Below are 22,983 nucleotides of genomic sequence, written 5' to 3'. Positions count from 1 at the left end.
ATCTGAGATTTTATGGCACAAGGTTAATTATTTTTTTTATTTATTTATATTCCATGTTGTAGTTTGTTTTTTAAACCTGAAATGCCTTGTTCTGACATGTTTAAAGTGCATGAATTCTTATTTTTGCTCTGAGAATCATGTCCTGTGTGGAATTTTTGGGTGAAGGCCTCTCTGGCCTTCAAGAACAAAAAATCTGTGGGTCATCATTCTCTTGGATCTTGGCCACGACACATCACTGCATAGGATTTAAACAAAGATGTGAAGATCCTCATGGGCTAAGTGATAAAATGCTGGACTTGGAAGGAGGAAGGGGAAGTAAGCTGAATAATATCAAAAAATTAAGGGAGGAATATGCAGTACACCAGTGGTTTGAGCTGTGCCTGTGGCCTCTGAATCTGGTAAATGATCCACAAGTTGTACTTGGTTTTGAACAGAGGAGTTACCCCGTAGCTGACAGCTTCCCAGCGCCCTGCAGCCTCTCTTCTGTACACCTGGCAAGTTTTGGGCAATACTCATCTGGAATTTTCAGCAGCACTGTCTGAAGCTGAAGGTTGGATTTCTATGTGACATGAAGATACAATGTAGCATAATGACAATAACGGTGACTTAGGAGGAGGAGCAGGAGGAGGAAGGAATAAACTGAGTGTGCCAGCATTGTGTACAGCCCATGAGATTCTTTGCTGCTAAAATCACGAATAATTAAAGTTACAAACCTCAAAAGAGAGTGTGTTAGTTCAGAGCCAGCTCTTCATTATTGCTTGGGGACAGTGAGAGTTACCATTCATTTTCACTCTTACATATAATTTATGTGTATGTAGTTACTTAAAAAAAAAGAAGAAACCAATGAGATCAGTAATCGCCACTGCACATTATTTGAGGATGTGTATGGAAATTTTTATTAGTAAATTAACTTGGCAGTCAAAGCTTCTACTCAAGAAATCTGAGAAACTATAGTGAAATAAATTAGCACCTGAAATTAAAAGTTAAGTTTACACCAACACACACCCCCACTGCAGACTTCTTTATTTTTTGTCTAAAATATCTGTGCAGGACTCAGAATAATCAATGTTAAAGATGTAAGACTGCAGAATTAGGAAAGTTTAAGAAGTGTGAACTGATACCTTTCCTGCCATTTATGTGAGAAAAAAGTGTTTTTAATGTAGTCTTCCTGTGAAAATTCCAGTAGAGAAAAACTCAAATGTCCTAAACCTTGATTGTGGTGTTCACGGATATTCAATGCATAACCTTCAACTAATTTTACAGGTATTTTTAAACTTCAAGAATGACTTAAAGGGAGCTTTTCCTTATGAATTGAGATGTCTGTTGATAACCATGGCTTGTCAACAGTATAAGAATACAGTCATTACAGTTTGCATGTAAACGCATCCAGTCACAGTTCAGAACAGAGGACGAATGATGAAATATACTCAGTTAACTTGTTAGGCTTTCAGTAGCATATCAAAGATTCAGAAGCGCTGTTAAGATTTTAATTTTCTGTGTTACAAGTTGTTGGAAATGTAAAATATTTGACTTGGGGTAGTAATTATGTATTAGCACTCAATTCTACTTCCTATCAGTTTTGGAAGAAAAATGTCATAGGTATAATTTATCTAGTCTCATTTTCAACTCCTTGTAAAAAGAGCATTTCTTCATTTCACTAACGAGTCATTAATTCTGCTTTCCATCCCTCCTTAGCTATAACCCAGAGCTAAGTGGTCATATTTAGATACGCGCTTTATGCTCAAATATCAAAATAAAGTGTATTGTATCTTGTCTAAAATACACATAATTAAAAAATTAGCTGGAAAACCAAAAATAATTTCTACCAAAAAATTGGAGGTATGTGCAAAGAGCCATCTTAGAAAAATAGTAATTGCTCTGTTTGACTTCATTTACTTTTTATATTGTAAAAAGCAAAGGTTATTTTGGTTTGGAATTATACTTGATAGTATATATATATACTATATATACAGTTATATAACAAAAAGTTCCCAGAAATTTGTCTTATCTTTTTTATATATGCATACATGTTTAGGGTTCAGATTGAAATAAAAGTCAATCTAGCCATCTTTAGATCTATAAAGGCACGCAGTCAACTATCAGTTTGGGCTGTAGGGATATGCAATGCAGTTGTTAAACTGTTCTTGATTTATTCTTCCATATAAGTGCCTTCAGATCTGACTTTTAAAAATGTGGGCTGTTTTTCCAATCCACAGAATTTCTTTTTGCCTGCCCTCCCTATAATAAAGACTAATGTTTCTAACCCACCATGCTGCTATCTTAGTCCTTTCCAGCACATGTGAGAATTTAGAAGTTATCCCCAAGAACCAAAGTAATTAAAAGTTATGTATAATGATCTCTTTTAACTTGTTCTTTATGAGAGATAATCACATTCTATCATTTTCTATGTGTGTAACTATTGCATTGTTTGAAGCAATTAGTAATTTTTCTCACTATGTTTGGAGCAAACTTTTGTTCAACTTCGGCTCTTTTCTTATTCCCTTTCTTGTTCCATCTCTTTGCTAGCACGAGGCATGCATAATATTTGCATTCTCAGCTGCTTCTCCTAACCCAGTTCTTCACTGAGAATAATTTATTTCTTCCAGCTATCATTCCCTACAAGAATTATGTTACTCACATTACATATAATATCACATACCTGTTTTTGTGAGGGGGATGTGGGGTTCTTAATGTTGGATTTGGTTTGGGGCTTTTTTGATTGGGGAGAATAATTAATTTTGGCCACCAAGCTGGTAGATGTCTTGAAAGTAACTGTTTTCTTCACAGGCATGTGAACTGTGTGGTGTCATTTGAGTTCTAGTCTTATTTTGAACACTGGATTCAGTGTGCTTCAATTTGATAACCAGAAAGCCTAACATTGGTGTCTTGAATAAAATTAATTTTACGTATTCCCAAATATTCATACCTATGATATGATGTCCTTCCAGCAAATCAGTCATCTGTGACCTTTACAAGGTATTTGTTTGATAAAAGTTTATACTGAACCAGGATCAACAATCACTTTTCTCTTCTATTTGGAAAATAAATTATGAAAATGGCACTGTGGGAGTCTGAGCTTGCATTTTGTTTCTCACAGACTCGTTAAAGTAGAGTTTCTTTCTGCATGTTACTAAACTTGTAAAAAGGATTTTGTTGTATTAATTTTGGATGAGTGAACAGATCAGCAAGATAGAACACCTTGACTCTCATGAATAAAAAGGAACTCTGCTAGTGTTCTTTATGTGTCAAGTATTAGGTATCAGTATTGAGTACAACATACCGGATTTGTCTCTTTCTTTACCAAGACTTCAAGTTCGGTTTTGTGCTGCATGTCTTTGTCTTTTTAAATATAACTTGTACAAAGTTACTTCCCAGTGGGTATTAGCCTTGGAATTGCCATGCTCAGAGGTTGTGCTCTAGCTTTGAGATTACTTCTTATCTTTAATAAAGCAAAGCCAATTCTGAGACTAAATGTGGAGTTTCTGGTAGAAATCAAAGGGCTGATTTTGCAATAACAAAGGGTTTGAAGCTGCATAAAAAGTACTGCTCTGTTGCAGTGAAAAGTTTTGAGTATTCTAGTAGCCATGTATGAGTACTATACTGTTACTATTAAATATTAGAAATAGAGCAATGAAGAAGCTGAATAAATAGTTTGAACAATGTGCTCTATAATTTATAATCCGTGTACTCAGAGTGCAAAGAAAACAGGTTTTGAAGACTTTTATTTTTCTAACTCTGACTAAAGAACCACAAATTTTTAAGTATCTAGGAACCCCTGGAAGTCTCAGCTTCTGTGGCAGATTATCATACATGTAACTGAAGAATTCAGGACTGTATCTGGGTAGACAGACTAGCAGGAAGCCTGTCAGACTTGCATTGGAAGTTTTATCAAAATCAGCCTTCAAAAAGGGAGAATTTCTGTTTAGGGTAATTTGACTTCTCAGTTATGAATGTTTTGCTTGACAAACTGTATTTCTGGTATTTGAGATATTTCTCTTAGAAAACATGGTTAACAGCAGTAGCATAGGTGATTCTTTTTAAACAATTTAAGCATTTTTTGGCAGTTAAGCTTGGAATGACAACATTACAAAGTTGTCATGTCCAGTTTTTAGAAATGATGTATTTATGTGGTGGTTTGACTCTGGCTTAATGCCAGGTGCCCACCAGCTCCCTTCCTGAGCTGGACAGAGGAGAGAAAATACAAGGAAAGGCTTGTGGGTCGAGGTAAGGACACAGACATCACTCAGCAATTACTGTCACGGACAAACCAGACTTGATTTGGGGAAATTAGTTTAATTTATTACCATTCACATCAGAAAAACACCTTCCCCCCACCCTTCCCTTCTTCCTTAACTCCTGTCTTAATTCCTGATTTCTGTACATCCTCCCCCTTAGCAGCAGAGGGGAACCAGGAATGGGAGTTACAGTCAGTTCATCACACTTGGTGTCTGCCATTTCTTCCTCACGCTCTTCCCCTGCTCCAGCGTGGGGTCCCTCCCATGGGAGACAGTTCTCCACACACATCTCCAGCATGAGTCCTTCCCTCAGGCTGCAGTTCTTCACACAGTGCTCCAGAGTGTGTCCCTTCCATAGGGTGCAGCCCTTCAGGAATGGACTGCTCCAGTGTGGGTCCCCTGCGGGGTCACAAGTCCTGCCAGGAGCCTGCTCCAGCACTGGCATTCCATGGGGTCACAGCCTCCTTTAAGTGCATCCACCTGCTCTGGTGTGGGGTCCTCCGTGGGCTGCAGGTGGATATCTGCCCCACTATGGACCTCCATGGGCTGAGGGGCGCGGCCTGCCTCACCGTGGGCTTCACCACAGGCTGCAGGGCAATCTCTGCTCTGGCACCCGGAGCCCCCTCACCCCTCCTGCAGTGCTGGCCTGGGGGGCTGCAGGGCTGCTCCGCTCACATGGTCTCACTCTCTTCCACTGGCACAGATTTATTTTTTTTTTTCCCCTTCTTAAATACATTATCCCAGAGGTGCTACCACCATTGCTGATGGGCTCACCCTTGGCCAGCAGCAGTTTCATCTTGGAGCCAGCTGGCACTGGTGGCTCCATCAGACATGGGGGAAGCTTCTGGCATCTCACAGAAGCCACCCCTGTAGCTCCTGGCTATCAAAACCTTGCCAGTGGGCAAACCCACCACAATTTGGAATTTGAAGCCAGTTTTAGGCTTTAACAGGCACCAGTGTTTGACATGGGTAAATAAAACCAAGGAATATTTAATTTGATTGTGTTATAATTGCACACCACACAGAGCCCAGTCGTAAGTACAGCTTCTAGTTTCATTTGAGTTGAAAACTGCATGAACAATTGGCTTTCATTTGAACCTATTTCTGAGGTATCTAAAAATGTATTTTCCAGTCTTTGGCATGTGACAAATAGAAACTAGTAGTTACTTTGTCCCACAGTACTACATATTTACTGAATAGCTGAAACAAAGAAATCTAAGTAGTTATATAAGCTGGACTGATGGGCTGGAAAGGTGAATTCAGGATTTTGTTTGGTTTGTTCATTGTTTAAGGATATTTTTGCTTAGGTCACACATCAAAGCTTGAGAAGAGTTTGCACTGGGAGTCAGCATGGCCTCACTACAGTCAGCGTTCTTGGGTGAAGGGTTCAGCAGCTTTGAGTGTTTCAAGGAGGTGAGCTGTGGGGGAGGAGAGGCAAGGGAACAGCATCTCCAGCATGCCTCTGTAGTTAGAAAAATGTTTAACTCGGGCATGGCTAAATATAACCACAGAACAAATCATAACATGCTGTAGGAATTCCTTAAAAGACTATACCAATGTGTCCGTCCATTGTTTTACACTTGACACAGCACTGTAAATCAGCTTCTTGTGCCAGAAGTTAATTTATGTTTCTCCTGATACTGATTAATATGATTGCCTGGTACGGTATCAGTAGTAACTTTTCCGCTCTCTTCAGTTCATTTTGAAATTGCTCAGTTTAGATGAAAATACTGAATGAAATTTTTTTTCAATACTGTGAAAATTTAAGTAGTGTGAAAAAATTTTAATATTGGCAAACTGAAGTAAATTGTTTCCCTTCTCCCATCATGCTATTTTTAAAAGAGACACTATGATGTAGTAGGGGTTATATTTTTCAAACGTGACTCCTCTGGCATATGACAGGTTTGGGTTTATTGTTTTGATACAGGTTTTTGGCAGTATTTAAAGGACAGGATGGTGAGGTTTTCAACTGCAGATTGCAAAACTGAGACACACAAAGCTACCAATTGCATTTTTAATTTTATTACTTCAGGTAATAAAGTAAAACATTTTGAGAGGAAGCAGTCATTTCCCAGCTTCCATTGAAATTGGTGTAGTGCAACTTTCTAGCAATGTTAAACTTGCAAAAGCTGAGTTCTGTAGCATCAGCTGTGTTACTTGAATAGACAAAAATGTAGTCAAAAAATTTAATTTGAAATGAGGAAGGTAGGACAAAGAGATTTCACAAAGGCCTTTATAGCAAACATAGAGGTATTGAGACTGTAAGTGAAGCTCCTTATAGCAGAGTAGATGAACAGTATATACATATCTTGAACTTTTTCTGAAACCATGGTCAAAGAATTTAATTTCTCCTTTTCTTGAATGTCTTCTTATCATTCCCTTGCTTTTCTCCTAATAGCTTAAGTCTTTCTGGTGCTCTTGGATTGATGAGTTGGCCATTTGGAAGCAACATTTGTTATCTGTGATTGAAAATTAGTGCTTATTCTGGTATGGCATAACTTCAGTTTTTCTGTCCTTCTTTTGCCAGTGCTGACCATATCTTGACTTTTCCCCTTATCTGCTTTAACTTAGTCTTTTATTTGGTCCTGGTCCCTTCTCTCTCATTCAACCTTTTCTCCTCTTTCTTTACCTCTCTCTGCCAACCACTGCAACCATGTGTTAAAGGTATTTATGGAAAGATTTTTTCCCCCCAAATTTAAGAAGTAAATTTAAAAAAACCATTTAAAGACTATACTGTACTTTACATTTTTATCCTAGATTTTAGATTAATTTTTCAGTGTCTACTATTTTCTGTACAAACATGCATGTTTGCATAAGAATGTATGTTGTTATACTGAAAATCTCTGTTTTCTACAAGATATTGTTTATTTGGCTGTTTTGGAGAACAGAGAAGATGCAGGTGATACAACAGCAATATCTGGCTGACTAGCTTTGTGGTTTTGTGCATATGTATGTAGTCTGAAAATTATTCTACTGTAATTGCAAGTGAACTTTGTCAGTACTCTGCCAAACACATATTCAATCCTTTATGCAGATTATAGTTACTGAACTCTGTATTTGAGGCAATACTATACGTAGCTTGACACAAACAGTCAGAAATTACATCTGCATTGAGTTGGTGTGCTTTTGTTTCTGGATTACCAATTGAATTTACAGCTGCTTTCCTTCTGACTCATCACACTTTGTTTCAAAAATTCTCATGAGCCCTGCTTTCCAAACATTCAATGCAAGAACAGTAGTGGGTAGTCTTGATGGAAGAGCTACTGTTCTCGTTTTTATTTTGCATATACAGTGAAGGCTTTCCTTTTTTATTACTTGTAAAGGTACAACTGTGATTTCCTGATTCGTATTTTCAAATACAGAAGTGTTTGTTGGGACACACAAAGCTGGAGAATACTCAGATGCCGTGGTGATGAGCATTATATGAAACTAGTGAAATTGCATTAGCAACTTTATCACTCACTTGCATAATCTATGTACTGATTTATACATTTTGTAAAAAATAAGTGATATTCTACTTTGTGAGCATACTGAAAGTAAGTTCTAGTATCAATGGTGATAAAACCCAAACTGAATATTATTCCTTAGTAATGAAATGTGGTGTGATAAAAATAGCTAACATTTGCTAGATTGATACTTTTTAATATGCAAAGTCTCCCTGTTTTGTCCAGCTCTAGTCATTATCCTTTCTTCTGTTGAAATGCACTTTTTTTTCAGTTTGGAAACTAGCCACTGATGGGAGGAAAATCTCTCCCAAGTTACCACTTGTCAGCAGATCATCTGGTCTATTTCTTACCTGAAGCATATACTGTTAGAGGGTGTTTTATTCAGGATTTTCTGTTTACTTGCTTTGGAGTTACATCCATCTTCTAACTATAGCTATTTTTGGTATAAACATAAGAAAAGGAAACTTCCTTGAAAAGGAGCCAAGATTAAACTCCCAGATCATCCACTAAAGTTGAGTAACTGTTCAGACAATGGTATTCTAAATGAAAATGTCAAACCTATTTAGTGGTACTGATACAGCACATTAACAAATGAATTAACTGTGTTTACTGTCCTTCTAGGATACCCGATATTAAGCAGAACCACTGTCTGTATTGGTATCTCAAGTTCACCTGTTGACTTTATGACAAGGATTTCTGGCTGTTTTATTATTAATGGCTAAAATAATTGCTTTTGCACAAATCTTCCATTTTTCTAATTTATGTCAAAGTACAAATTTATTTGAAGCAAACCAACTTCTGCTGCTGCTGTAAAAATGTAAAAAAATAGTTCATAAAGGTTTGCAATTTCTAGTGCCAAAGAAGCAGATAGTTTTTCATGCACCAGAGTTTTGCTCTATATTTGGATTTTGCTACAAATGCATTACTTGATATTCAGCTTCATGCAAATTTGAGTAATGTTTCCATAACATGTAAGTTTTACTGCAAACAGTAAGATTAAAACTTATTTTGTCTTCTGGTATTTTTTTATACCACAGAAGAACTTTATTAGTATGGAATAATATCACATGGGCTCAGTTGCTAATGATTAAACTGTTTCATGATTCCTACAGATAAACACAAGGACTGCTCTGGTGTAACTTTACATCTGACACATCAGAAGTAAGTTATCATTTAAAATACTTACTATGATTTTTTTATCAAAACAGAAGGAATGGAAACCTCTCCTTTAGATTCCTTTGAAAACGTGAAATAAAAATAACACATGCTACACAATATTAAGAATTTTGAAGCTTTGTGTCATCTGTTGGCAAAAACTTCATGGAACAGTGCTATCAGTGCTGCGTTAATCCACTTTAAAAGCTTAATATTTAGAAATCTGGGACAAGGACAGCAATTATGTAGATGATCATTTTGTCCTATTTCACATACTTGGCAGAAGATGCTTTAAAAATCATAGCTCTAACAAAAAAAATGGAGAGAAAGGGAAGTGCTGTGTAACAGCTTCTTTGTCAGTAGACCAGTTTCAGACGTAATCCAACACTTAGAAATTAGTGGTGTTGAATGGTATTGTATATCATGTCACCTGCAGTCTGGTTTTACTAAGGACTCGTTTAGCACAGCTTGGGTTTTGAATTGCAGGCAACCTTTGATTGCTGGAATGTATCTTATGATGTCTGTGAACACTGTAATACCACCAGGCGAAAAAGGTGAGTTGTAATTCTACGAAGTGATTATATAATTTAAAGTATCTGATTTATTCTACCAGTATTGAGGAAGAAAATGTAGCAGAGACTTGCTGAGTAATAGATGGAGAATCATGAAAAAATGTTGTAAGTTTAAAATTCTATCATATTTCCTGGTGACTGCATTCGCAAAAGCGATCAATGTTGTACAAAAAAGTAATTATCTGTGTAATATTGAAGTTTCTAGGATTCTTGAGAGTATTTCTTCAATTTATTTTCTTCTTAATATTTTACCAAAAAAAACCCTACCTATTTTCTTATTCTCTCCTTCCCCCCAAAAAACCCAATTATTTTATTTTTATTCTTCTTCATCTACATTTGTCATTCATGCAATTTTTGATTTACTAAGAATTCAGTTTTAATAAATGCATTTCTACCAGTGAGGATGTGCTCTTTAAAAATTTTATTCGTTCCTACCCAGTTGGTTAAAAGGTCAAAATGCTGAAAAAACATGGTTAAACGAAATTTCTACTCCAAACAGTAGGATTCTATCCAGAATTCTGCTCAGTGGATTTTATCTGAAATTCAGCTTCAATAGTCCCAATATAATTTCTTCAAGTTAGCGTGGAATGTTCCGTTTTAAGGAAGTTGAACACTGGCTTTACATTTCCCTATGCTATACTAGAATTCTAAGTCAGGTATCCACGAACACCATTTGTCCCATTACAGTTAGCTGCCTGAGTGGGGTGAGGTGATCAAATGCTCAGCTGTCTCCAGCTGTTTGGTGAATACAGCAAGTTGAAGTCTTTTTTTTTTTTTTGTCAAACAAATACCACCATCCCCAAATTTGCTTTTTCACCTTTCACTGGAGGGATGAGGGAAACGTGAATAAAACAAGTTCTGTGCCTGCTGGTAGCTGCCTTCTTAGGTTCAATCAGATTTTCAGTTCTTAAGTAAAGCGTGAAGTTTGTTGTAATAGGAAAGATGCAGCCAATCCTCAGATAACTTCCTGGAGAGGCATTGGCAGAGGTGTTTCTCTGTAGGCTCTTCCTTCACCACTCTTGCTGCACCTAACACAAGTACTGGCCTGCAGACATGATCTGTACAGCACTTCTCTGCCAAAGTCTGCACCAAACCCTAAATCTCTAAGACTGGGCCTAGAACTGTGAGATCTTAAAATCAAGCCTTCTTTATAAATTGTATCAGTTTAGAATTGTATCATTTTTTTTTCTCCCAAGTAGACTATTTACCATAGCTATATGTGTCTCTCATCAAAGTCTGTAAGCAGATGTATTACTTTACTTCATTAAATAGCAGTATTATACACTGGAAAAAAATACTAAGTTTCAGCCCCGTTTTATATTTGCATCATCAGAGAAAGTAATTTTCAAGTGATTTTTACTGTATTTTATTAGTTTTTCTTTACGTATGTCTTGATATAGACACTGCAGAAATGTGAGATTTTATCCAGTACCTTTGGAAATTGTTGATGTAGGCATACCTTTTGTAAACCATACTGATGAAGTACAGTGGGTGTAACTTTTGTCTGTTAGATAAATAATGTGGTTTTCTTTGTTTATTGCCATCATATTTTAACAGTGGTTGATGCAGACATTGCCTGCCATTACAAAAGATTTCCAATGCACCTTTTTGCCTACAGAGTTCATACACACAGACTAGGTAAGAGTTTTATTTCAACATAGGAATATCAAATACTTAACAGAAAACTGTTGACACTACAGCGTATTTTTTTAGAGGTATATCTCATGTTCACATACATATTGGTATGTTATAGGTAAAGTAGTGAGTGGATACAGAGTGAGAAATGGTCAATGGACATTGATTGGTAGACAGAGTCCACAACTACCACAGGTTGGTTGGTTTTTTAATTCTAACTGTAAATTTTAATTATTTTTATTTAAATTTGAGAAGCTGAACTGGCAGTCACGTACCCACAGATTTACATCATGTGTTTTCCACCAGTACATGTTGTGGTACTGGAGGTGAATACTGTGAAGTATAATCATGATCACATTATGATTGTAATGTAATCATTATAATCATGATTACATTATGATGCAAAAACAGTTCTGAAATTACTTTTCAGATGTGTAGCACTTTTCATTTTCATGTGTATGTATATTGATGTAAATGATACGAGACTCTTTCACCGATAATGTTGAATCATCCTCTCTTTCAGGCATTCTATCCAGTAGAACGTCCTGTAGATATCAGCTATGATGATATCCTAGCAGCTAGATGTGTGTTCAGTGGTGAAGGCAGAACTACAGAGACACATATAGGGTAAATTTTCTCTATTTGCTCCCTTTCCTAACCACTTTTTCCCAAGGTATTGGTTATGTGTAGAAATGTATTCTCCAAGATAATTCTAACAAACAGATCCTGCCAGAACGGTCTCTTTGTCTGTCTAGTCTGCTAAAGATTTAACTCTACACAATGTTCGTTGCCTTTACTTATGTGAATAATCACTTGGATGAAGTGTTCAGAATATTTCTCAGGTGAAGCTGTGCTGCCAGACAGTCAGATATTGGGCTGTTCTGCGCATAGAGGAGGATTCAGAATATCAATTCTAAATAATGAGGTTTTTTGAAGAAGTTGAAGTTATTGACTGTTTAAAACAAAATAATAAAGCTTCACAATTATTCATTATTCCAGAAAGAAAATTTATGACAGCTTATAAAATTTTGATAAATTTTGACCCATCGTAAAATCTAACCTTAAAAACTTGGAATAATATACCAGTTACCTTTTTTTCCAATGTAAAAATATACAGTTTTTTATAAAAAAACAATAAAAAGATAAATGACTATTAATGATAAATGGGAAAATCTGAACTGTGTTTGTTAGTGGTCCTATTCAGCCAGAGATGACAGACAGAGCTTTATAAGGTCAAGTTGACAAATATAACTAAAAATAGATGCGGTATTAATATTCTCTTAACTGGCTCCAGTTCTTTGAACTGTAATTTACTGCATATGTAGAGCTATGAAGATTCCTGCAGAAATCTTGTCATTCTGGATGTGTCTTCTGCAGCACCCCAAGGGGTGAATTTTTTAGTGCACTGAGCACTCTTAAGATTGCATCTGAGTAGAAGGTTAAGGATTCGGCACAAATTTATCACATTTCTGTGAGTAGTTAAGCTGCTGATTAGTAGCAGCTGAAACAAAATTAATTATTTGGGAAGAGGTTTTTACAAAGGTTGGAACACTAGCAAAATTATATCCAAAACCTTAATTTAATTGTAGATCTTTTTTTCGCAAGTTCTGAAAGTTTCTGCCACATTACCATAACTTTCCCCAAAGTAATTCCTGTTTGTTGAATAATCCTTACAGTTTAAGAAACAGTCCTAGGACAGTTATGGTCTTTTCTTTCAATGTACTGGTGTGCTTTCAATGGGGAAGTAATAGGAACAGAAATTAAAGAAAGAAGCAGACCTTCACATTTTCATTACATAATTTCTACCTATGGATTTTGAGAAACAGCACATAAGCATTTTAAGAAAATAATTAAACTTTTTCACAAAAACTGATGCATAATATGGAAGTATATATTACTGAAAAATAATGATCACCGTGATAAATGAATGGATGAAAAGGAATGTGTTCACAACAATGCTGGGTATATGGAAAGATATGCAGCTAAAATAAGTAAAGTGAAAGTTGTTTAGATCTTGTAATTGTTATCCTGATGTTGCAGTTGTCTTGCTCCCATTAAGAATGACTCGATTCAAAGGAAATATTTAAAAAAAAACACTTTTGAGTTCCAAATATAAACACTGAAAAAATGGGAAATGCAAACATGAAAGGAAAACCGTGAAATAATACAAATCCAAAAAGCATCAAGTCAAGTCTGCACGTTCACTTTCCCAGTCCCTGTATTTAGTTTTCTGCCTGTGTTTTTGCTTTTTCTTAAACTATCTAAAAAAAATCACCATCTTAAATTCCATATGTGATTTATCTTTTATATAGAAAGCAGGGCTAAAACAAACTCAGAGTTCATGTTGTCCATTTGCCTTTTCAAAGCTGATCGGTTAATCTTAACCATACATAATATGTGCTAATGTGGTTAAAACATGACATATTCCCAATATTGTCCATTCCTGACTGTGTAGTAATTTCTGCACTAGTCAACTGGTCCTTTTCATGTGAGTGAGGTGGTGTTTTTGGCCAAGTCTGTTACTTAGTGTCAGACTTGGAGACGGAGGACAGATATTCTTGTGTTGTATTTATACCTTCCTTAGGGTGCTGTTTGGTTTCTTTATAGACATTTGTTCTTGGTTTTTTAATGCATTTCTTTAGTTACTCCTAACTGCTTTTCATTATCTTACTTGATCTCATGACCCTCATGGTTCACAGTAACCTTTTTCATCCTGCTTCCTCTCCTAGTCTGAGAAATTAAATTAGGTATTGAGGCATGCCTTTTAAATTTGTAGAGACTGGCAGAAGTGAAACCTGATTTTGCTTGTGCAATTGACTATGTACAAGTTCAGGGTAATTACAGGACCACAGACTTCATGTCTCTGGTGTAAAGAGGTAAGGCAGGAGACATCTCTTCAAAAGTTTCATAAATCATCCATTTCAGTTAGCTGGATTTCTCCTTAAGCTCAAACTTATGCAAATTAAAGGGTTGAAGTACGCTTTGTCAAATAAGGACATCAACTATTCTTTATTTATAAAGCAAGTTTTCTTCTTTTTGCTGCAGACTGATAAGTACTCCATGCAAGCAGCTACTGCAGTTTTATAACAGATAATGATGTTTCAGAATAAACATTAGAGTTGATATAGTGTCAGGTAGTATATAGCTTACCAGTCTGAGAGATATGAAAAAACTGGAGCCCATTCAGTGTGAAGATCATATCCTTGTAAAGGAAAGTGGCATTGGTCATGGTGGCTGCTTGTTTTTCCAGTTGCAATGTAACATATTGTTAAAAACTCTTCACAGACAGAAAAAAGTGCAACCTGTATCTTTCCGTTTCAGAATATGTTTAGCAGTTATTAGATCATTCAAGAGAAGGTTTATGTGACTGTAGCAAAATGTTCCCATTCAGTATTTGAGATTCTTTTAACTGCATTATCTTGCTTTTTGGTGCTAAATCCTCCCATTTCATTATGCTTCACTGTGTACTGTTAATATACTAAGATCTAGATGTGGTTCTAGATATCTGTGGCAGTAGTGTGAAGGTGGTTAGCAGAAATTTTTGTATTTTATTTCTTTTTAACTTGTGCATCAGCATTGCCGCTCATTAAACTCATTCACAAAACAGGGTTTCTCAGGAGTTCAGATATCTAGGAAAAGGATTCTGGGGTTTCTGTGATTTTACTAGAACTGTTGACAAAGTATTTTTCTTCTTTTTTCAAACTGTAAATATTTTAAATTATCAACTTTGAAATGTTTAGACATAGTAATTTATCAGATGAACCAGAGTTCATGTGTGTTCCACATCCCCTTCTCTACTGGGGTTTTAAAGAGGAGGCAATTACAGTGACAAATACTGGGAGTCCAACAGTGAAGTTAATGTTTTCTAAAAGCTTAAGCAGAGCTTGCCAAGTCAGAGTCTGATTCTTGTGGTCTCCAAGGGATGCTAAATTTTCAATGCATGGAAAAATACCAGTTCCCCTTTTGAAACAGTCTCTTCTCCCATGTTCCTCCTGTCTTCCCTCTGGCGGGTGTCTTTTATTGTTGCTATGGTGAATAAATGAATGCAGCAGGATGCTGCTGGAAAAGTCAGCACTGATGTCTTTTGCAAGCCGCTAATAGGCCACCCCCATATCTTTTTATGAGTGCGGGCTCACTGGTTAATTGTGAGAGCTAATTAAAAAATCTTAACATAAAATCCTTTATATTGTGCACCTTTCTTTATAAGTCCTAGCTTCTTTCATTGTCAGGATTGTAGCTGTAAATAAAAGATATCAACCTATATGGCAAAGGAGAAAACCAGAAACAGAGCACAGCTGCAAACAGGCTCTTTATTGTCTGCCTCATAAAGTAATATTTTTCAGAAAAAAATATTACTTGTACCAGCTATTTTTTCTATTGGAAACAGGATTATGTAGCAGTACAGAAGAACCTCTTCTGTTTCAAATACATGCACAACATTTATCAAAGAACGTAATTTTGCTGGTGTTTTTCCTCTTGCACTCGTGTTTCTTTATAGAAGCTTGTGATAAAGTTATTCTTGAGATGGCAGTGTTACCTTCTCTTTTAAGAGATATTTATGGTGTCTTAATGTGTAATGAAATTAAGTTTTGCTGCATTAGAACTAGTGTGATTGCCCAGTAAATGGTGCACTTGAACATGGTGGAGGGAAAACTGTCATAAAAGATAGCTGCTGAAGTGAAACATAGTCGTTCTTTGCAATTATTTTAAATCATGTTTCCCCACGTTGACAGAGAAGTATACAAATGGTGATGTAATGAATGATGCAGTTCTGTCATATTTCATCAGAACATGTGCATAGTTGATGACACACTGGGTACTGTGAGGAATATACTGGGGAGATGAGAAGGAAAAGCAGTTTAAGTAGTTGATGCAATTTTCTGTAGAATCAAAACCAAATTGTTAGGCATTTCCCTGGGGAGTTTATGCAAACTGGTGTTCTTTGGTATAAACTGAAAGAAACTTTTGATGTTGACTGCAACGAAGCTATTTAATGTTTAGTGTGGGACTTCTAAACATTTAATTGCAAATTGTTAATATTCTGTAGAACAAGTTAGATAAATTGAATAACAGCTATATTCAAATTGAATAACAGCTATATTAAGTTCATTTTTTCCTAATTGCTGCATCTTTTCTGTGTGGTGTAGGGGAACAGCCAATGATGAAATGTGTAACTTCTACATTATGTACTATATGGAAGCCAAGCATGCTGTCTCATATATGACCTGCACACAGAATGCAAACCCTGAGATGTTCAGAAATATACCGCAGGAGGCAAATATTCCTATTCCAGTCAAGTCTGATATGTTAAAGATGACGCATGGACATCATGAAGGTGAAAAAAACCTGTAATCCATTTTATTCAAGTCTTTTTGTGCTCACTGATTGTCTGTGTTGCTTTGAAATCTAACTTTTCAGAAAAAGGAAATGCAATTCTGAACAAAATTCAAACCACTAATTATAGAACATCATGAGATCCCACTTTTGTTTTAGGTGGAAATGTCTGCCATAGTCTTCTGTCCATTTCTTCCTATTGTCATCATTCAATTTTCAACTCATTTTTATAGCTACATGAGCTGTGTACCCAAAAAATTGACCTCATTTCTAAGCCAAATTTAAGTACCTTATATTAACAGTTTCTTAATATTTGCTTTATCTTCTGTCTATTTCCTACAAAGTTGAATCATAACATTTCCATAGTTTTCTGGATCCTACTGCCTTGTTATGGAAGGAATTAGATTTTTCTGTTGAACACTAATAGGCATATAAGTTGCAGGAGCAGTATTATCCAGAAGTAATCTGACTGATATGTCTGTGTAGTAAAGTACAAATCTTAATTTTTTTATTCCCTTTGTTTTACTGCTGCAGTGTTTGGTACAACTACTATAGATAGATAAAAATACCAAATGTTCATTTCAGAATATTTTGTTTCTTGAGTAGGAAGATACTCAGTTCCGTTCACATGCAGAGGTTAACATCATATCCTAAATCCATTTTTCAGAAACCAAGGATACTGATAAAAGTTCTTTGCTGCAGCAGGCCAAAAAAGAAGAGGAAGAGATTTTGGGTCAGGGTATGTATTTGTCGTATTTCTATGCTAAGTAAAGGACTCACTAATGCAAAATACCGATAAATTATATCCTGATTGTTAACAAGTTACAAAACTTTTAATCTGTTAATCTTTAATTGATACAATTTGCAATGTACAGCTAATACGATTGAATACTGTATAACAAATAGTAGTAAAAAAATAAGCCTCCCACTGTTCTCTAGCCTTGTAGGTAAAATTTATTAGTGCATTTTAATCTCATTAGTTTTTCCTGTTCTTGGTTTAATTTGCTAAAGGTTGTAATTTATCTCTTAAGTGCAATCCTAAAGAATCAACACAAAGAAATAGTCCTATAGCATGTAACTATTCTGTAGTCTATATGTAACTATCTGCTGTTAGGTCCTGGTGTATTTCTCAGTTTGTATTGTTATGTAGGTATTAGGGAATAATATGTTTTTGTGCTTCAACACTGGTTGTACATGCAGTGGGTTGAGTGCAGCTAGTATTTAGTACTGAATTATTTTTCACTATATTTGTGTATACGTGCATATTTGCATAAGAACTCTTGCAAAAATGTGTGCAATACTTAGTTGCAGGAAAAAATCCCTGACGATTATAAAGCTTCTAGAAATACGCTGAATGTTATTTATGCTTCAGAGATATATTAAAAGAAGACTGTACTTTTAAAGTTCCTGGGGATCATATGCTATTAGATAAACATTGGTTCAGCCTCAAGACTTTTCTTCACACTAAGAAGACCTCATCAGCTACATTTTCATATTGTCTTCATTGAGCAATGTGAGGTTCAAGGACTAAATAAATTAGAAGCAAATTTCCTTTTGTCTTTAATGAGTGCAAAGATGAGGCCAGTGCTTAAAGGTTTTGCTAACATCTCCCAAAGGGGTTAGATTTTCTATATACTCTTCCATTTTGCAGAGTTAACTCAAATAATTAAGTTACAGTTACATAAAAACTAGCTTCTAGAGTGTAAGAGTGTCTTAACTGGAAGCACCTTAAACTACTGGAGACAATATTTACAGTTCCGTATCTGAAACTTAATTTAGTCAAATCAAGATGGATTTTTTTTTTACAAAGAAATACAATTCTAGGTTTTTTAAACCTATTCCAGAGCAGAATGAGCTAGCTGCTTACAAATTTATATCAAGATTTATGCTGACAAGCTGCTTCACCCTTATGTTACTAAGAAGTGCATTAGCATTTGGTTGAAGATCTTATCTGTGTGTTTTATTGAATTTGTTAATGTTTGAAACAAAATGTTGAAAAAAGGTCCTGTTTTAAAAATCTTTTCCACTTGTATTTGAAATGTATTTCAAAGCTACATTTCTGCAATGCAGTCTCATTTGTTGAGACCACTATTTAGCGTACATCCTTATCTAACATGTTTCTATGGAAACACACTGCACAGGTTTGTCCATTTGAAATTAGTTTGGTTCATGATGTGAAATATCAAAACACACTAGTTGCCATGAGAGAATTTTGTTTCATGTTCTTACTTGTTAGTTTAAGATAAATTCTCCTATCATTTACAGGAAATTAGCTTCAATTTTACACTGATACAGCTCAAACTTCAGTTGAATTATGTACGTGTAAGCAAAAAAGGCAAAAGGAAAAATTGGATCAGGTTTGATTTTATATTTGTCTCCAAAGAGGGCAAGTTGGGTGGCTGTTCTAGGAAGTGGGTTTTTGGTCCTACAAGCACATGAACACCTATTAAGATGCATTGGGAAAGCCACCAGCTGAAGATGATCTGTTAAAATGTGCCTATAAAAACTACTACAGACTGGGAGTCCAGTTTTGTGGGGCAAAGTAGTTTTACATACATGTGTTGCCAATTTGTCCATCTCCTCCAGTAACTTTAGTGAGTTAGCCAGGATCAGCCAAATTTGAATAAGGGCTTAACTACAGCAAGATGCTACTGTTTGGAGGTAGGGGGCAGTGGACTCCCAAACTGCACCAAACAAATACATACTTTCACTGATGTAAAAGTTACAACGTATTTTTTCCCTTTATGGTCTGGCATGACATACTTTATATGATAAGTTTATCTACAAAACACAGATGCACCAAAACGCAGGGTTTGATTAGTTTTTGTTGCTGCTGAGCTGTTGCTCAGTAAATTCAGCCTTTGATTTGCTCTGAAGATAGTACTTCAACAATTTTTCTATAATTCTGTCTTTTATCTTGAATAGTTTTTTCTCAATGACTCATTATGTTGTGGTAATTTAATTTTCCCCTCCTTATTTTCAAGTAACTGAAGTAAACACAGTTTTTTCTTCTTCTTCTTCACCAAAACTGAAATGATTGTTAAATTGTTATATTATCCCTGAGATATTTACAAATCTGGGTGTGGAGGCATGGTCAGAGTCAAATTCTGGTGTGAGTAGTGTTATATCTAAGCATTTGCCTCAAAGGGGGAAAACAAAGAAACTTGCCACGTGATAGTATCTGCCTGCTAATAATGTGTGTATCACGATTGCCTGGGCATAGATTTAGAAGGTGCAGTTCCTACTACACACAGGCAGTTCATTGTATCAGCACCTGAAGGACTTATCATTGCTTTTACATTAAATTTTCAATTTCATCAACTCACTTGTCAGAAGGACATTAATAAACAATGTAAATATATTGAAATAAGTAGTAAACATCACAAAGTGAACATGGTGACAAAGCTAAATCCCTGTAGCGTTAAAATAAAACTGAACTTACCTTAATGAAACTGACCTCATTAGATTGTTTCTGAAACAGCACTGTCACTGTTTGGTGAAGATAAACTGTTCATAGGAAGTTAATTATTGTAGGAAATGCAGTTGATTTAGACATTTGTGCATATTGGAGAATTTCCTCTTCCTACTGAAGCACAAAGTCCCTAGCAAAAATAAAAAATATTTATGTTTATTTTTTGTTCATCAAGAGAAGTTTGATTAAGTTTTATTCAGTAAATACAGTAATGAAAAAAATAGTATCTGTTCATAGCATTCACCATGTCTGCTAGATGTCTCTTCTTTCCTTGTGGAAAAAAGGCCTAAATGTGTTTGATTCTGTTTGTCCAACACTTTCCTGGCTGTAGTCTGTGCTGTAATATAATATAGTTTAAGTTTGTTATGGTATGCAAGTGGTGAAGCAGTCTTTACTATTGAGAAAGTCAGCTGCTGCTGTACCTGAAAGCTGTATAAATACAGCAGCAGTAGTTTCTTAATAACAAGGAAGGAATATACAGGCGATGGTTAATCAGGTATGAAGTATTTAATTTGTTGATGTGTGGCTCGTAATTTGATATCTCATTTTTTGTGCATTAGATATAATCATAATTTTTATTTTGAAGCAGAAGGAGCAATTTTTTTCCTAGTAAAGTCAATATAAGTATGTTTAAAAAAGAAGTATTTAAGGCTGGCTTGAACTGAAAATTCACTTGCAGCATATAAACCAAAATTAGATTTGATTTTTTTTGTTTTAAAAGAGCACGTGTATACACGTGTATACATTCCTTACACATAAACGGGAGAGAAAAGACATGAGATTTTCAATTTACTTCTGGTGTTAATGTTTAAGTAAAAAAAAACCAAACAACAAAAACCACAAACCATATTCCCTAAACTACTGCTTAGGGAATTCAGAAATTAGTACAAAAACAGTAATGCGTTTTTACCTCTGATGACAGAATCTGAAGTGAGAGCCTTTTTGCTTTCAGTATTGGTCAGCTGTACTGCCAGTATTCTCTCATCCCCCGTTATTTCATGGTAATGATGAGCACAAATTATTCCAGGAGCTTGAATAGTGAAGCTCAATCCAAGTGAATTTAAGCTCTCTCTTCTTGCATGTCCCAGCTAGACTCATATGAGGTCCCTTTTTCACAGCTGAGTGTCTTTACTGAAATCCCATTAAACCTCCTACATTGAAATAGTATTACAGCTTGAATCCAGCATTTAGAAGTTAGCTTTTATAAAGCTGGGCTTTAGGTCTGCAATCATAGAATTGCTGTCCTGGTGGTGAGATAGGTTGCACAGAAAAACACCTCACTGGACTTTAGCCTCATTGTTTTAGAGATTAGAATGCATATAGTGAGTTAAATAGAAAACAACATAAAGAGAAGAATATGACTTCATCGTCTAAGGATATCTGAGGCTCTCCAGTTGAAAATGTGTTTTACTCTAGACACTGAGCAGTCTTGCTGAATTGTTCTATGTTGCTGGGTACCTTTGTGAAGTTTGATTTCCTGATCTGTTTTCCTAATCTTTGAGAACTGACAAAACAAAGAACTGAAGCTGTCTTCCATATACACAGCTCCTACTGAAACTGACTGGAAGTGTGGCTTAGATGTAAGATGTGAAATACAATGCTAAGTAGCCTGTAAAATCACATTTTGGGATGTTTCTAGGTGGGCATCCAAATCAAATGGATGCTAAATGACAGGCTGTGGTTTTGAAGTGTTTTATTGTGTTTCATAAACAGAGATGACAGAATAGAAATTAAGAGAAGTCTTTCTGTCCAGTTAGAACACTTGTTCAGGAGTGCTTGGAGGGGAATTCTTTGGATGAGGTTAAATATAAATATATAGTGATGACCCATTGAGGAGGGTTTTTTTTAAAAAAAATTAACATTAGATTTCATACCAAATGGGGGATGAATTGAGATCATACATAATTCTGCTATTTATTACCTGTTGGATGCCTAACCCATCTTTTAATTCTTTTCAGTTGTTATATGCTATATTTGCACGTAAGTGTGCACACACACGCACCCACACAGATTAATACTTTTGCACAACATGTTTGATACACTGCTGGAAATATTTTGATAGGTTGTAGCTGAATCTGTGAGTTGAGAAACTGAAATGTCTGTTCGGTGTTGTATATTTTGTTGCTTGTGCATTTCTGTGCAAATGTACTGAACAGGCTTTTGTATCTGGGATATACATTTCTGATTGACTTAAGAAGGGGGTGTAACTCCTTCTCTTTCTGCTTTATCTCTCTTTTGTTTCCCTCTTTAAAGAAAAAGAAGGAAAGGGGAAATGTGAAGGGAGGCCTACAATTTCTTGTGGGACAGGTGTTGAAAGGAAGAGGAAAGGAGAATCATCATGCAAGCAGGTCCTTGATTTTTTAGGTAACGAAGTAGTCTCTTTCTGTGGTAATATTACATGGCAAACCTATGGCAGCAGTCAGACAGTAAGACTTGATGTATTTTTATGCTAGCAAATGTAGGCATGAGTTACCTTCCTTTCTAAAACAAATTTTTCATAGTTTACCTTTGCTAGTTTGTGTGTGGTTGTAAGAAAAGAGGAGGTCAGTTTGGTAGGTGGTTAAAATTCTTAGGTTGAGGAGAAAGGATGAGGCTTGAAACAGAAGACAAATTGACTTTCCGGTATTGATGTGCAATGTCTAGAATGAAGTGTTATGTGGCCTTTTTAGTTTAAGGCCAGACGTGAGAAAATCCTCAGATGTTTTCAGGCTTGGAGGCATGTTTGGTGCTCGGAGATGGTATAACCTCCATTAAACTTAAGAGTACAAAAGTGAGAGAAAAGTGACTGAATTAAACCTTGGAAGAAAGTGCTACTGAAGGGTAAAAGGTGTTAAGAGCAATGTTTACAATTTAAGAAGTATAATTAGGAAGATTCAAAATTGCAGAGGATTTGCTTGGTGTTTCAACACAGGAACGATGTTACTTGAAGTCGTAAATGAAAGGTAAGCCTTTGATTGGGTTAGAGTAAGGTGATTCATAATCTTTACAGAAGCATCTTCAGCAGAGTGAGAAAGGAGCATCAGATCTAAGAAAAAAATTGCAGTTGTTATAGGTTGTATACCTAAGCAAGAAAAGAATATAAGAACATGGAAAGAAGCCATTTTAAACTTAATATTTTAATCTTTACTGTTTGA

At 35.7% G+C, this 22,983-nt stretch overlaps 1 protein-coding gene across 5 annotated transcripts in view; it reads left to right on the top strand.

Annotated features, from left to right (window-relative positions):
- Positions 1–22,983, top strand: part of PAM (peptidylglycine alpha-amidating monooxygenase) — an 84,615-nt gene that overhangs the window by 30,958 nt on the left and 30,674 nt on the right. For all 5 annotated transcript variants that reach the window (XM_037373466.1, XM_037373464.1, XM_037373465.1 and 2 more), the window contains exons 6-12: positions 8,794–8,842; positions 9,323–9,390; positions 10,966–11,046; positions 11,162–11,238; positions 11,567–11,670; positions 16,191–16,378; positions 17,045–17,116. In XM_037373466.1, coding sequence (XP_037229363.1) covers positions 8,794–8,842; positions 9,323–9,390; positions 10,966–11,046; positions 11,162–11,238; positions 11,567–11,670; positions 16,191–16,378; positions 17,045–17,116 — 639 coding nt within the window. The remainder of the gene's footprint in view (positions 1–8,793; positions 8,843–9,322; positions 9,391–10,965; positions 11,047–11,161; positions 11,239–11,566; positions 11,671–16,190; positions 16,379–17,044; positions 17,117–22,983) is intronic.

This window comes from Falco rusticolus, chromosome Z (assembly GCF_015220075.1).
Source record: "Falco rusticolus isolate bFalRus1 chromosome Z, bFalRus1.pri, whole genome shotgun sequence".
Classification (NCBI taxonomy): Eukaryota; Metazoa; Chordata; class Aves; order Falconiformes; family Falconidae; genus Falco; species Falco rusticolus.
This window is presented reverse-complemented; position numbering and strand designations above follow the sequence as displayed.